Genomic DNA, 14,361 nt, shown 5'->3' with positions numbered 1-14,361 from the left:
AGAGTTTTACAGTTTATTCTTCAGTCTTTCTTGTAAAAAGTACGTAAGGTAAAGTGCATGCTGTCTTTTAATGACCATGCAGTAGACTTGAGTGGGTGGCGCAGGTGTGGGAGAACATTATACCAGGGGATTAGAATTGAACTAGCAGGAATATCCAAATAGCGTTAGACTCCTAGAAATAACTTCGTAAGGGGATGTACAGTTTGGCTAAAAAGCTTTCTGTAGATGGGGTATGAATTATTTTACGACAGTGTTATAAGGAGAAGACAAGCTATAGGATTAATGGGTGAAACTTATAAAAAGATGGACTCAATAGAAGAACTCTTTTCATATTTTAAAAAATGATATGAGCTCATAAAAAGTATAAGAGGAATCTTGTCAGATTATGAGATAATAAATATATAAAATCTTGGTACATTATAAGGCCTCAGTTACACAGACATGTATACTAATGTGCAGTGAAATATGAACCATAACCTTATGACAGAGTCCTAGTGTGGTACTATAGGATACATACTGGACTGCTAAGCAAGAAGTCAGAAGTTCAAATTCACCAGCTGCTCCTCAGAAACTCTATGTAGCGTCGCTGTGAGTCAGAAACCGATTTGACAATATTTAACAACAACCACCTTCTGGAAAGATAGTGGAATCTTTCTCTATCTATCTATAGCATCCTTGGCTTGGTAGAAAACATCAAATACTTATTTTATATGACCACTGCTATAAAAAAAAAAAATAGCTCTTTAAGTATCTCATTTTAATCATCATTCAGTGATGTTGTGTAACCAACTGTTGGCCAGCTGACAGTGCCCAAGCCATTGGTGAGAACATGCCAACTGATATCAATGTTCTGGGTGAGGTTTTAAACTTCCTAGGAAGTTTTCACTGTTGTAATCTTATCATTGTTGTTGTTAAGTGCCATCAAGTTAGTCCCACCTCATAGCGACCCTGTATAGGTTTCTGAGGAGCAACTGGTGAACTTGAACCATTGACTTTGTGGTTCAAATGGACCTTGCAGTCCAGCACATTAACACGCAGCACCACACCAGGATTCCAATCTTATCATAGGTTTATTTAAAACCACTCTGCTGCTGTAATCCCCGCACAATGTACTCTACAAGATTCCTTTCAATTTCCTTGGGAGAGTCATGTTAACTTTATCAAGGGGAGGGATGTAAGCATGTCGCTTAGATCAGAGAGTGTAACTCAGTAATAGCAATGATAAGAAGTACTTTTTAATCTGTGTTCAAGACCACCCTTGTTGTTGTTGTTGTTAAGTGCCGTTGAGTCAATTCTGACCCATGGCGAGCTGTATAGGGTTTCCAAGGAGCAGTTGGTGAGCTTGAACCACTGACTTTGTAGTTCAAACGACTTTGCAGTCTGACACATTAGCCCACAGTGCCACACCAGGTCTCTATCAACCATGAATTCCACTTGATGGCCATTTCTTGCTATTGCCTCATTGTCTGAAGACACTTTCTTCTCATACCCAGTATGAGTAAGCTTGAACACCAGACATGCTGAATAAGGATTTGTGTTTATATTTAATTGAAGTCCTTTTCTCTTTACTGGCAATCCTGGATTGATGTAATTAGTGTGATGAAGCTTTAAAAAAATTGTCTTTGTAAGTGTAGTATTTACCGTATCATCCTATATATAAGGGCCAAATGGCATTTTCTCCCTGAGTAGATAGAATTCTGATTGTTGATATCTTCTGATTGGTGAAATAAAATTGAGTACTCCGTACTAAGGAGCCCTGGTGGCTTGATCGTTAAGTACTCTGCTTCTAACCAAAAGGTTAGTAGTTTGAACCCAGCAGCTGGTCTTTGGGAGAAAGTTGTGAGTCTATTCCCATAAAAATGACTGCCTGGAAGCCAAGAGCGGAAGTCACTTTCATGACTCAATGTCCAGAGAAACAATAGACAGGTAACAGTGGGAACCATAACACCATAACAGTGGGAACCATAACACAGCCATTTGTGATCCAAAGGGCAGCATTTGACCAAAAACATAGTTCAGGAGGCAAGAGGAAATGGATAGAATAAAGAACACAGGAAACAGGGGAGAAAGTGAAGACTGCTGATACACATGTGAGGAATGCAATCAATGTCATAAAACAAACTGAGTCTGGAGTGTGGAATGGAAAACTAAGTTGTACTATAAACTTTCACCCAAATCACAGTAAAATTTTAAGGAGGGGGAAACAAAACAAAAGAAAAAGAATACAGCCTCTGGGGTAATTTCTGTTGATTATGCAAAGGCTTTCAATTGTGTGGATCATTACAAGTTAAGTATAACATTGTGAAGAATGGGTATTTCATTAATTGTGCTCATGGGGACACTGGACAATTTAAAATTAGGAAACATGTGCACCAGGATTATATTCTTCCACCATATTTATTCAATCTGTATGTTGAGCAAATAATCTAAGAAGCTGGATTATATAAAGAAGAATGTCACATTAGGATTCGAGGAAGACTCATTAACAGCCTGCAATATGCAGATGATACAACCTTGTTTGCTGAGAGAGAAGAGAACTTAAAATACTTATTAAGATCAGAGACCACTGCCTTCAGTATGGGTGGCACCCTCAATGTAAAGAAGACAGAAATCCTCACCACTGTACCAATAAATATCATCATGATAAGTGGGAAAAGGACTGAGTTGTCAAAGACTTCATTTTGCTAGATACACTATCAACACTCATGGAAGCAGCAGTCCAGAAATCAAACTACATATTGCATCGAGCAAATCTGCTGTTTAAGACCTCTTGAACCACAAGGTCAGTGGTTCATTCTCTTGGAAACCCTATACAGGGTCACTATGGGTCGGAATTGACTTGATGGCACTTCACAACAACAACAAAAGTGCTCAAGAGCAAAGATACCAGTTTGAGGACTAAGGTGTGCCTGACCCAAGCCTTGGTATTTTCAACAGCATCATATGCATGTGAAAGCTGGACACTGAATAAGGAAGACCATAGGAGAATTGGGGCATTTGAGTCATGGTATTGTAGAAGAATATTGAAAGTACCATGCCAGAAAAACAAACAAATCTCCTTAGAAACCAGAATGGCAAAACTTGGCCTTTCATGCTGATATCATGTTATCCAGAGGGACCAATCCCTGAAGAAGGATATCGTGTTTGGCAAAACGGAGGGCCAACAAAAAAGAGGACGAGTCCTCCCCAGCCCCTAAGGAGACGGACAGGCACAGTGGCAGCAGCAATTTGCTCAAGCTTAAGGGTGATTCTGAGGGTGGCACGGGACTGGGCAGAGTTTTGTTTTGTTGTGCGTAAGGTCATTATGATTCAGAAGCAACTAAACAGCACCTAACAACAGCAACAATATAGGGTCCTTAAGAGTTGGAATCAATTTAATATCAAAAGGTTTGATTTTAGGTTTTGGTACTCCCATACAAAATCCTATCTTTTACAAAGTTCTATGCTTCCTTTTCTGGGAATTACAAAGGAAAACAGTAAACTTCAATGTTTGTCAGCCTGGTAATTTATGTATACTTCTTTTTGTCTTCGACTGAAAAACATAAGCTACAATAGAGGTGATCTGGTGATCTGTAAACTGTCTGGGAAAGAAGGATGGGCCACCCAGCCTAAGTTGAGTTTTGTGGTCTAATGTTGAATGCAAATAATTTTTCAATTGGATATAGGCTATTTCTTTTTAATGAAATCACCATATTGAGTTTATTTATCTGTGGGCAGCCATTTTTTTTTTTTTTTTTTTTTGGTATGATCTGAGAAGTAAAAATGGAGGACTTTTTCATAAATGGAGACCAATTTAACAGTGAGGGAAAATAAAGGACTTCTTTCTTTGGGGAAGCCAGAACCCCAGAAAATAAAAGGAAGATACAGAATATTGTCAAGAAAATTATCAATTTTCAGTACAACACTTTCTAATACGATAAGATAACTTCTTTTCTTGTTCCCACCCCCCTATTAGTGTAGATTAGTATTCAGTATGGAAGTTCTACTAGAAAATACAGAGAGCTGCAAAATAAATAGACTGCCTGCTTTTGGTCTTGAGCAGTAAAGAAAATATTTGTTTCTCTCCATGGTCCAGAATTTTCCTTAATAATCTGGAGAACTAAGTCAAGAGCACCCATGTACAACCCTATGAAGTTAAAGCATCATAAACTCACAAGTGCTTTTTCCATGGCCACACCACCATCCTCTCTGCTGTCTGGTGGTGGCAGAGCTAGTAGTGATGGTTGGTTATATGCTGTGGAGTCAGTTCCAACTCATAGCAACCCCTTATGGGTTTCCAAGGATGTAAATCTTTCAGGGAGTAGAACGCCTTATCTTTCTCCCTTGGAACAGCTGGTAGTTTTAAACTGCTTACCTTGAGGTAAGCAGCCTGGCTTGTAACCACTAAGCTACGAGAGCTCCTAATGTGGTCCTGGATGGTGCTGTGGGTTAATGTGGTGAATTGTAAGGGTGGTTTGAACTACCAGGTTGGCGATTCAAGCTCACCAGCCGCTCCTTGGAAACCCTATACAGGGTTGCTATGAGTTGGAACCGATTCAGTGGCACTTTACAACTACAACAAGCTCTCTGGAAGTTTCCTAGAAACTCAGCTGTTGTTAAACAGGAGTAGTTTGTGTCTACTTCAATTGTACACAGTTTAGAACTACATCTGATAACTCATATTTGATAAACCCAGCCATATCAGTGGACTTAAGTCTGTGATTATGTTGGCCATTCTTTGATGAAAGGCCACCAGTACTCTAGAATATTTCATTTTGCATAAGCAAAAGGTTGTTACACTGATTTTCAGACTATAAGGAGCTCTGGTCGCGTAGTGATTACGAATCGGATTGTGACCTCAAGGTCAGCAGTTGGAAACTACCAGTTGTTCCGCGGGAGAAAGATGAGGCTTTCTGCTGCTGTAAAGATGGAAAGCCTCAGAAACCATCTACAGGGTCAATATGAGTCAGAACCGACCCACCATAATTGATAAAAGGCGTCCTAGTAGTGCAATGGGTAAGTGCTTGACTATTTACCAAAGTCAGCAGTTCAGTCCCACTAGCTGCTCCATGGATAAAAAGACATGATGATCTGTTCTCACAAAAATTGTTGTTGCTGTTGTTAAGTGCTGTCGAATCGTTTCCAACTCATAGCGACTCTGTAGAGGGTTTCCAAGGAGCAGCTAGTGGATTTAACTGTTGATGTTGTGGTTCAGTCCAGTGCTGATCCTACGGCACCACACAGCCTAGGAACCCCTAAGTGCAATTACAGGGGGTGGGGTAATTGTCTGCCTTACAGAGTCAGACGCTTGATAAAGTCAATAGAATCTCTGTATTAGAAGTATCTTTTTGATATAGTGTTTCATTAGAGAAAAGTAGAGTGGACAAGTGACTAGAAGCTAGAATGTGTAACATGTTAGAAGCACTCAACTTTTTCTCAATGATGATGTTGCGTTGCCATATTAATGTTATAAGTACCTCTTGTAAAGTCATGAAGGGTTCAAATAAGTGGTACTGGCTAAAACATGGGCATGTTGTTGATAGAGAACCCTTGATTCACTGGCTTAATTTGGGATACAATTAGAATTTTTATTTAGAGTGATGAAACATTGATTCATTGTTCTCTGGTACATGTCTTCATTTATTTTACCTAATGGCAAGGTTGGCAGTTCAAACTCACCAACCACTCCTCGGGAATCCTATTCACAGTTACTATGAGTTGGCATCAACTAGATGGCACATAACAACAACATTATACAGTGTGATAATTATGGGTAAGATCCTAGGTGGATCTTAATATGAAGAACCCATATTTTTATGGAAACCAAATGGAGCCCTGGTAGTGTAGTGGTTATGAATCGGGCTGCTAACCTCAGGGTCAGCAGTTTGAAACTACCAGTTGTTCCGTGGGAGAAAGATGAGGATTTCTGCTCCCGTAAAGAATTACAGCCTCGGAAACCCTGTACAGGGTCACTATGAGTTGGAACTGACTCCAGAGCACATAACAACAACAATAAGGGTGATAAACAAATTAAGTACTAGATTTGCTGCCAAGTCTCAAAAACTCATATCGATGTAAAATGGGTATGGGCTTCTGCAACAAAGAAATTCGTGATTTTAAAAAAAATTTTGACCCAAGACAAACATAAAACATCAGCAAACATACAGCAACATACCTCACTTTGAAAAGAATAGCTAGTTGCTATTTTAAATTTCATAATTTTCACATTTGCTCCTTCCTCACAAAGCTATATGAAGTTAATAATATATACCCATTTTACAGGTGGGTAACTTTAAGTAGAGAAAAGCTAAGAAATATGCGTAGGATTATATGTTTAACAAGTGTCAGAAAAACTTGAGTGTAGGTCTTACTCTTTGACATACCATTCATGGGTATGGTATTTTCAAGTAAAAAGAATATTAAATTAAAAAATTTTTTTTTATTAAGAACTTGGTAGAAATTTTATTGTATTCTATCCAACAATCCAACTCGACAGCACTTAACAAAAATAATTCTGTAATCTAATTACAGAAATGTCACCAATTATTTTGGGGCCTGAGCAAACTTTGGAACTAATTCTATAGGCCATTATGATTAGGGAAAGAGTTACTTTTATATTTTCAGTTATGTATTATTTTTTTTTATCTTCAAAAATCATCTAATACAAGAACTCCCAAGAGCTATTTCACTTCCATTTATTCTATTTTTCTTACATTTATCAAGTTTACTGATATTATACTTCCTACCCATAGTGTTCTCCTAACTGCCTTTGATTTGCTGTGATTTGCAAGATGTCATGGGTTTGCAACAGTTCCAGATTAATGAGAGCTCAGGGAAATGGAAAGAAATAGCAGAAGTAACACAGTCTCTGTCTCTCTCTCTCTCTTTTCATTTTGCATGGCTCAATTGTCATATGTAATGTCTGGAACTCATTTTATCCTAGGCCTCATTTGCCTGATGCTTGTTTTTGATGCTAGTCTAATCCATACTTTAAATAAACTATTTAAAGTTCTCTTCTTCTAAATGTCAAGGGAAGTGAGGCTTTTTCATGCACCTACAGCATTCTGAAAACCTTTGCCAAATAAATGCACGAAAGTGACTCTGCATTATCCTTCCCCCAAGAAGGAGAGCATAATTTTATTATCCGTGAATCATCACCTCATAGACTGTAACCTCATTGTCAGAGAACCTAATACCCTATCAGGGGTCAGCTGGTTACAGAGGAGGGCAGAGGGAGGGAGAAAGCATTGGGGTGAAGCGACAGTCCCTGGAATGATAAGCAAACTGGAGAGTCTTAGAGCTGGCAGGGGAGGTCTCCCCAACTTGACCGCACAGACAGTCCTACAGACTTGTGCATACCCGAAGCTGATTCCTTCAGTGTTAATACTGAAATTTGTATTTCCCAACCTAAATTTATGTACACTATCCTGCCAGCTCTGGTAGTGTAGTGGTTACGAATCGGGCTGCTAACCTCAGGGTCAGCAGTTCGAAACTACCAGCGGTTCCACTGGAGAAAGATGGGGCTTTCTGTACCCGTAAAGTCGCTGTGGGTCAGAATCGACTCTCGACTCGGCAGGCACTTACCCACAACAACATCCCGCCATTGAAAAAATTTCAACTCATGTCATGTGAAACTCCCAGAATAGTTGGACAACAGTGATAATTCTGAATATTTTCAGATATTTCGTATCTATTGTTATCATATTATTACTTGGTTTTCATGTTTGGACACTAATTTCTAGTCCTTTGTTCCTGTTTTGGCATTAATATAAAAAGGTCAATATTCAGAATATATACTTTTCAGAGTTACATTATGAATACATTTCCCAGGGAAATGGACCAAATGGAATTCAAACTAGATGAACGGATCAAGCAATATATGATGTAAATTACATTTACATCAGGATTCAGGATTAAAAATGACAATCTGTATGAATAGCTGTGGTTTGTCTAATCTACCACTAGACGGCACTGCTGTTCCACAGAAATGTTGCTTCTGGCCTATTTGTCTACTTAGGTAGTTGACTCACCAAATCAAGTAAAAAATGGCTTAAATTCTTTGAAAAGATGTAATGTCAACATCCTTAGAAAATACAAACTAATTTTAAAAGAATGTATCTTGCATAAGTATTGCTTAGAAGGCTGTAGCACTGAGATTATTAACTCTAGGCTGTAGTAGCACTGTGCATGCTGAGGCTAATAAAAAACTAGAGGGAAAAACAAAACAAAAGACCTTCAGGTAATTGAATGAGAGGAAACTTTATCTCCTTTTTGTTCTGTAAAGCAGCATTCAAACTCCTGACTGAATTCATTCTGCATGGAGATGCATCTGTTTGTAATTCAACAGGTCACACTGTTTAACTATTGTCACCTTTGAGGAAGTCAAAGATTTCTCATACACTTGTATTGAAAAATGGAATCTCAATTATATTTCTCTTGCATGCAATGAGTCTGAAAGAATTGTGTGAATAGGTTTATGGCATGTTATATAGAAAGTGCCACGGAACAGAGGAACACTCACCATTTGACTTGGTTAAATATATTGTGGGGGACTAGTTTATAAGCTAACCTACAAGAATTATATCTTGCTGTTCATAAGACACTAGAAACTAGAAAACTTTCATTCCTATGGTGGCAAAAATAAGTTTTTAAAAATAATATCTCATTTCAAATTAAAATGAGTTTTCTATTCGAGAGATTTATTTTGATTCTTTTTTCTATTAAATGTATAAATTGTTAAAGGTAGGCATTAAAAAATGGCCAGTCCTCAAAATGTTGGTCATTCATTTCATCTTATATCACAGCTCATGCAATGATTGGCTTTAAATTTTAGAAACACATTTAAAACATTCAACACATTTAATATAAACTAGTAGCAGCACAGCATTGAGAATTTGCAGGAATTAAAAAATATAAGTATAAATATGTCTTGCTCAAATAAACTTGATACCTATCACAAATGAGGCAGAAGGTCGTCAAAGAATAAAAATGGTCTTTTTCACTTTAACACTGCATTTAATTAATACAATCATCTTTTTAGTACAGGTAAAAATGAGGCTAACCAAAGATAATCTCTTATTTAGATGGAATATGTATTTACTGACATAAAAACAGGAAAAGCACAGTTTCAGTGGAAAGCATTTCAGTAGGCTTAGTCATCCAGCTCCTAGTACTGGAAGGAAGTATCTGCATTATTTATCAACTGGGAATACGTGGACTATTTGCCATTGTAAAAATGTATATTCACAATCATTCATGGGCCAAGATGCTGTAACAAGGATAATTTTTTGAACTGGCAACTGTTTTAAGATTTAATCAAAATCAAAGCAGCTTTGCTAAATCTACTCTAAATGCTTCTTTTTCTTTATCACTTATGAAATATGATTTTTATCATCTGACTTCCTTGCGATTATATTTCCTAGTGACTTGCCTAGATTGTTCCTCAGAGCATCTTGAAAGCCTCCAAGCTATATAAGAAATGCTGGCAAAAATAGCCATTCACTTTTTCCTTTTTTGCTGCAGTGATTCTGTTTGGAAAGAACAGGGACATGGTTAAAGGTGTCAAGCCAAATTAAATGAAACAGCCTAAATGTTGTGTTCCTGATTTTCACTCCTGTAAGAGAACTGTTCATTTTGGAGGATGAGAGACAGGGAAGGCTACACTCTTGTACTTACTACAGACACTCGTCTAATTACTGAAACACAGAGGCTATATATAATATTGCACTGCAGTCAATAAACTTTCACCAATGACATACAAACATGCATGCTGCCTGCAGATTGCCCACAGGCTCGCAACAGAATTGTGCTTAGGGATGAGTTCACAATACAGAGAAACATAGGACAGGGTGATGTCAGCAATGCAAATGCAAAAGACAACTGCTATAGGGAAGCTCTGCCTCTCTCTTTTTTTCCTCTAGGATTTTCTTGATACATTTATTGAGGGTGTTATCAAAATCACCCATTTCAATGAGGCTGCTGATGGAAAGGGTGTCTTGGAATGTGCTCTCTTTAAGCACCTGAATGAAGTGTCAGTCATCAGAGATTGGTGTGTGCAGGGCATATAAAGGAACACAACAGGGCAGCCTGACAAATCCCAAACAGAAGAACAGGACTGAGCTAATGATTCTGCTGACTACATTAGGGTCTTTGAAAAGAGCTGGAAAGAGAAATTTTGGGAAGCTCCCAACCACATGGATATGTAGCAAGCTGCCTTCTCATTTGCAAGCCTCGTGTCTGAAAACTCTCTAGTGTGAGAAGCAATAGAGAAATCTGCCTCCTCAAATTTGCTTCCTGGAGATTTTATTGTCCTTTTTTTTTTTTTTTTTTAATGGACAAGCTAGAAGAAATTGACAGTGAAACCTTTAGCCTGGTTTTGCAGGGATGGGTTTCAGAGATAAGGCTCCTGTTCCCAAGCTGCATGTTTAGCAGTTTCTCACAGTTGTCAACTTGCAACATTTTAACCCTTGAGCTCTTCTTCCTAGGATTGCTTTTTGGTAATTCCCACCCCTCTGGAAAATGCTCTGGGTGTTGTTTTACTCCAGCACCCCATTTTGATAAGTCTCCTGCATTTTTCTTCTTAAACCAGGCATTGTTTTAAGGCTGTCTCTAAATGTTCCTGTGTTCTGGAGTCACCTATTATTTGTCCAAGCTCCTGAGTACCTGGGATCATTCGGTTTCCTTGATTTGCCAATGAATTGCAAACCTTCTGGAACTGTAGATTTGTCCTACCAGGAGAATAACAGCAGATGTGGGGCATTTACTTATGAAAGAAGTTTTATCTTAAAACAAGTGTGACATTAATGGAATCAATAAAGGGTCTTATACAATAGGCATTCTATTAAACCCGAGTTCAAGCTTCACATTGATTGTGGTATTTAAATTTCAATGGGTTGATTATGTCTGAGAAGAAAATGACCAGTATTATGAATGTGCTAAAACTGACAGGGGAAGACCTTGCCAGCAAATGAGAGGGAGGGAGAGGGGGCAGGGGAGGAGGGGCACCATGTTCCCTTTATAGTCACCAGAGTTCCATAAAGCACTACTTATTTCCCAGCCTTTAAGAGCGCTTTTATCACAATGGTTCATACCTCACACTCCCTGGAGCCTGATTTGTTATAGGTGCAGGGTCCTGTTCCATTCAGAAGCATCTCGCTGGTCTCCGTGTTGGTGGGTTTGTAATCTACGTAAAATTCCTGGGTGCTGGGAGTCATTTGCTTTAGGGATTGTCTTTTCTTTTTCCTGTGCCTTCGCATAAGGGAGCGTTGCTGCAGCTGTTTCATGCTCGCAGGGTATCGCTTCCACGATACGTAGATAACTAGCAGGATGACGAGAACAGACAGGAAAAGGGCCACGCTGCCCGCGATGATTTTATGGAAGGAGATGTGCTCAGAGTCAGCATCAGTCTCCGGCCCCGGCTCCGTGGCTCCCACCGTCGGGGGCAAGGGGGGCTTGCTCTCATGCTTAGGCCTGGGGAGTTTGGGCTTAAACGTGGGCTTTGGGAATGCCCTGGCCAAATCAAACCTCTCCGTGGTACTTTTGCCACAGATGGTGTAGTTCTTCACTGCGTCGATGACATTTACTCCTTGCAGCTCTTTGGGGCTGGCACAAATGATTGTATTCTCCCTCAGACCTTTGAAACTTTTCAACCAGTTTACCAGGGAACAAATATTTCTGCTGCATTCCCATATATTCCCGGCAAGACTGATGTCATTAAGGGATATCCAAGAATCCAAAATCTCTTGACCAATAAATGTCAGCTTGTTGGAATCCAGGTTGAGGCGTTGCAGGTTGGGGACACACTGGAAAACACTAGGTCCACTAAAGGCTTCGATCTCATTGCCTGATAAATCAAGCCTTTGTAAAGAGCTCCAGGTCCAAGACATGGTTTGTCCAATGACACTGATTTTATTCCACTGTAAGTAAAGATTCTGTAGGCTCACCAACCTTGGAAAAAGGGCCAGGTTGAGCTTCGAAAACTGGTTGTGCTCCAGGTGAAGTTCTTTCAATCTGATCATGCCAGCAAAGACATTCCTGGCTAAACTTCGGATCCGGTTATATCCCAGGTCCAAAAGTTCCAGGTTGCGGCAGTCTTGAAATATTCGCACAGGGATGGTTCTCAGGGAGTTGGACCGCAAATGTAAACTCAGCAGCTTCCGCAAGCCCCGAAACTGTTCAGATCCCAGAGAATGCAGCTGATTATAGGACAGGTCCAAGTTCCTTAAATTTGTCACAGGTCTGAAGGTATTGTTAAGAAAATAGGAGATTCTGTTGGAACTCAGAATCAACTCTTTGAGTCTGCGTATTCCATTGAAAGCATTCTCGTCAATATTGCTGATATGGTTATGGTCAAGGTACAGCCAGGTGAGCTGGTTGAGCCCTTTAAATTGATTATACTTAAGTTTTTGAAGGCTGTTATAGCGAAGGGACAGACCTAAGCACCCCGCAGATATACTTGAGGGTATCTCCTGTAATTTCTGAGATTCACAATATACCATTTTGCCTTCACACCTACAGCCCTTAGGGCATCCTCGTTCAGCAGAAGAAAGCATTGTCAGTAAGACTGTGGGGGCTATAATCAATGCTACAGCTGATCCGCTCAGTAGCCTAATTACATTGAAACCTGGAAATGAAAACAACTGAGAAAAGTTATCCCCCCAAAAAAAGAATCCATTCAATTTTTAATCAAGCAAAAATTGACATATATTTCCATGTTTTAACATTTTAATCTAAACAGCATTTAACATCTAATGTGATCTCTATATACGATTTAAAGAAGAGAACTGCCTTCAGGGTTTTTTTTTGTTTTGTTTTGTTTTGTTTTTTTTAATAGTTAAGCTAGGAAATGTACCCACTAAACAACTGAATTTATATTGCTTAGAGCAAGGTAATTGCTAAAAGAATTAAGGCAGGATTAATACATAGAGACTTTTTTTTTTTTTAAAGAATGAAATAAGAAAAATGATAAAACATACCCATCCTTTGTATTGTTCAAAGGTCGTCCTTAGGTCTTTTGCTTTGGCTTAGGGGGTCACTTGCATGACAGCCCCTGTCAGCTGCAATGTAGTGAATCAGGGCTCGCTGACACCCAGGAAGAAAAATTGGACCCTTTGGGAGATGGACCGATTTTGGAACATTATTCTTTGCCAGCCACGCAGAATACTCCAAGAACAAATAAATCCCAACACCGAATTCACAGCAAAACATCAAAATCTTCCTAGGTAATAGGATCTTCATGGATGTTACGTTTTTGCATCTTTACAGTTTTTTGTTGTTGTTTATGGGGTTTTTTTTGGGGGGGGGGTTAAAACAAACAAACAAACAAACTGGCTTCTACAATTTCTTCTTATCGGAAAGCATGATGTATTCCTCCAGGCAATGCGGGGCTACCTGAGCTTCCACATCTGTATTCCATAGCCCAGCAGTTCCTGTGGTGAGCGCCCAGTTCAGCCACGGAGCTGCGTTGGAGCCCAGAAGGCAGGAGAGCCCCGTGCGGTGCACACACTCAGCTCCCTTCTGCAGACTGTCATTCTGAAAGCTCAGACTGTTGCTTTGGTTTCAGTGAATGCAGTCTTATGTAAAGCTGCCCCCAGTGGTGAAGAACATTATGGGCATGTGCAGAAATGTCTCTCTTTTATCTTGCAAATGAGCAGGCTCTCTGCTGGAAAATGAATGATTCTTTTGGGTGGCTCAATAGGAACGGAATGGTCACAGTAATCAATAACTAACAACATTTTTTTTGTAATTTCCAAGTCTTGTTTTACAATTTGGCAATGTCTTTATTGTCTGCGTTCACTTAATCGCCAAACATGTGCTGCCCAGGGTTTTTCTAGAGCTTGACATTAAGTTTGCAGGCAGTATGTCTTTTTATCTTAACCTCAGTGTAGGCTTTGAACTGAAATTTATAAAATGAATTATTGAACTTTTTACAGAGAAGCATTAACTGCCTGCCCATGTGACCTGTGGAGTCACAGTCATTATATTATGCAAGGTGTCTCAGGATGCTACAACACATATCTTTTGGAGGAAAGGCAATAACTAATGATATATGAATGAATCAGTCTAATAATTGTTCTTGTTTTCCCATAAAATATATTGTCTTTATGGCTTATGTCCTAGTTTGTTTTCATGTTTTTTGTTGCTCTTCCTATTTTTGTTTTTGTTTTTAACTAGAAGAGAAATAAACCATTCTCAGCGCCAGTAAAAGGATCAAGGGATCCTTTGGTTTAATCATGTTGCTATTTATTACCATTACTGATTACCGTATTTATCGAGTATGTTCCAATTGCTCTAAGTGCAGGTTGTCTTGTTCTATCTTGCAACAATAGTATGAGATAGGTGACATTATAACTTCTGCTTTAAAAGTGAGGAAACTGGGACTTG

At 39.1% G+C, this 14,361-nt stretch overlaps 2 protein-coding genes across 2 annotated transcripts in view; one reads left to right on the top strand and one right to left on the bottom strand.

Moving 5' to 3' along the window:
* Positions 1-14,361, top strand: part of CTNNA3 (catenin (cadherin-associated protein), alpha 3) — a 2,468,838-nt gene that overhangs the window by 877,123 nt on the left and 1,577,354 nt on the right. The window lies entirely within an intron of this gene.
* LRRTM3 (leucine rich repeat transmembrane neuronal 3) lies at positions 10,738-13,488 on the bottom strand. Its single transcript, XM_006835814.1, has 2 exons — positions 12,954-13,488; positions 10,738-12,601 (listed from the first exon to the last, which is right to left on the bottom strand). The coding sequence occupies exons 1-2, from the start codon at positions 12,955-12,957 to the stop codon at positions 11,064-11,066; spliced, it is 1,542 nt and encodes a 513-aa protein (XP_006835877.1). The 5' UTR covers positions 12,958-13,488; the 3' UTR covers positions 10,738-11,063.

The sequence above is a fragment of the Chrysochloris asiatica genome, unplaced genomic scaffold (genome assembly GCF_000296735.1).
Source record: "Chrysochloris asiatica unplaced genomic scaffold, ChrAsi1.0 scaffold00020, whole genome shotgun sequence".
Classification (NCBI taxonomy): domain Eukaryota; kingdom Metazoa; phylum Chordata; class Mammalia; order Afrosoricida; family Chrysochloridae; genus Chrysochloris; species Chrysochloris asiatica.
This window is presented reverse-complemented; position numbering and strand designations above follow the sequence as displayed.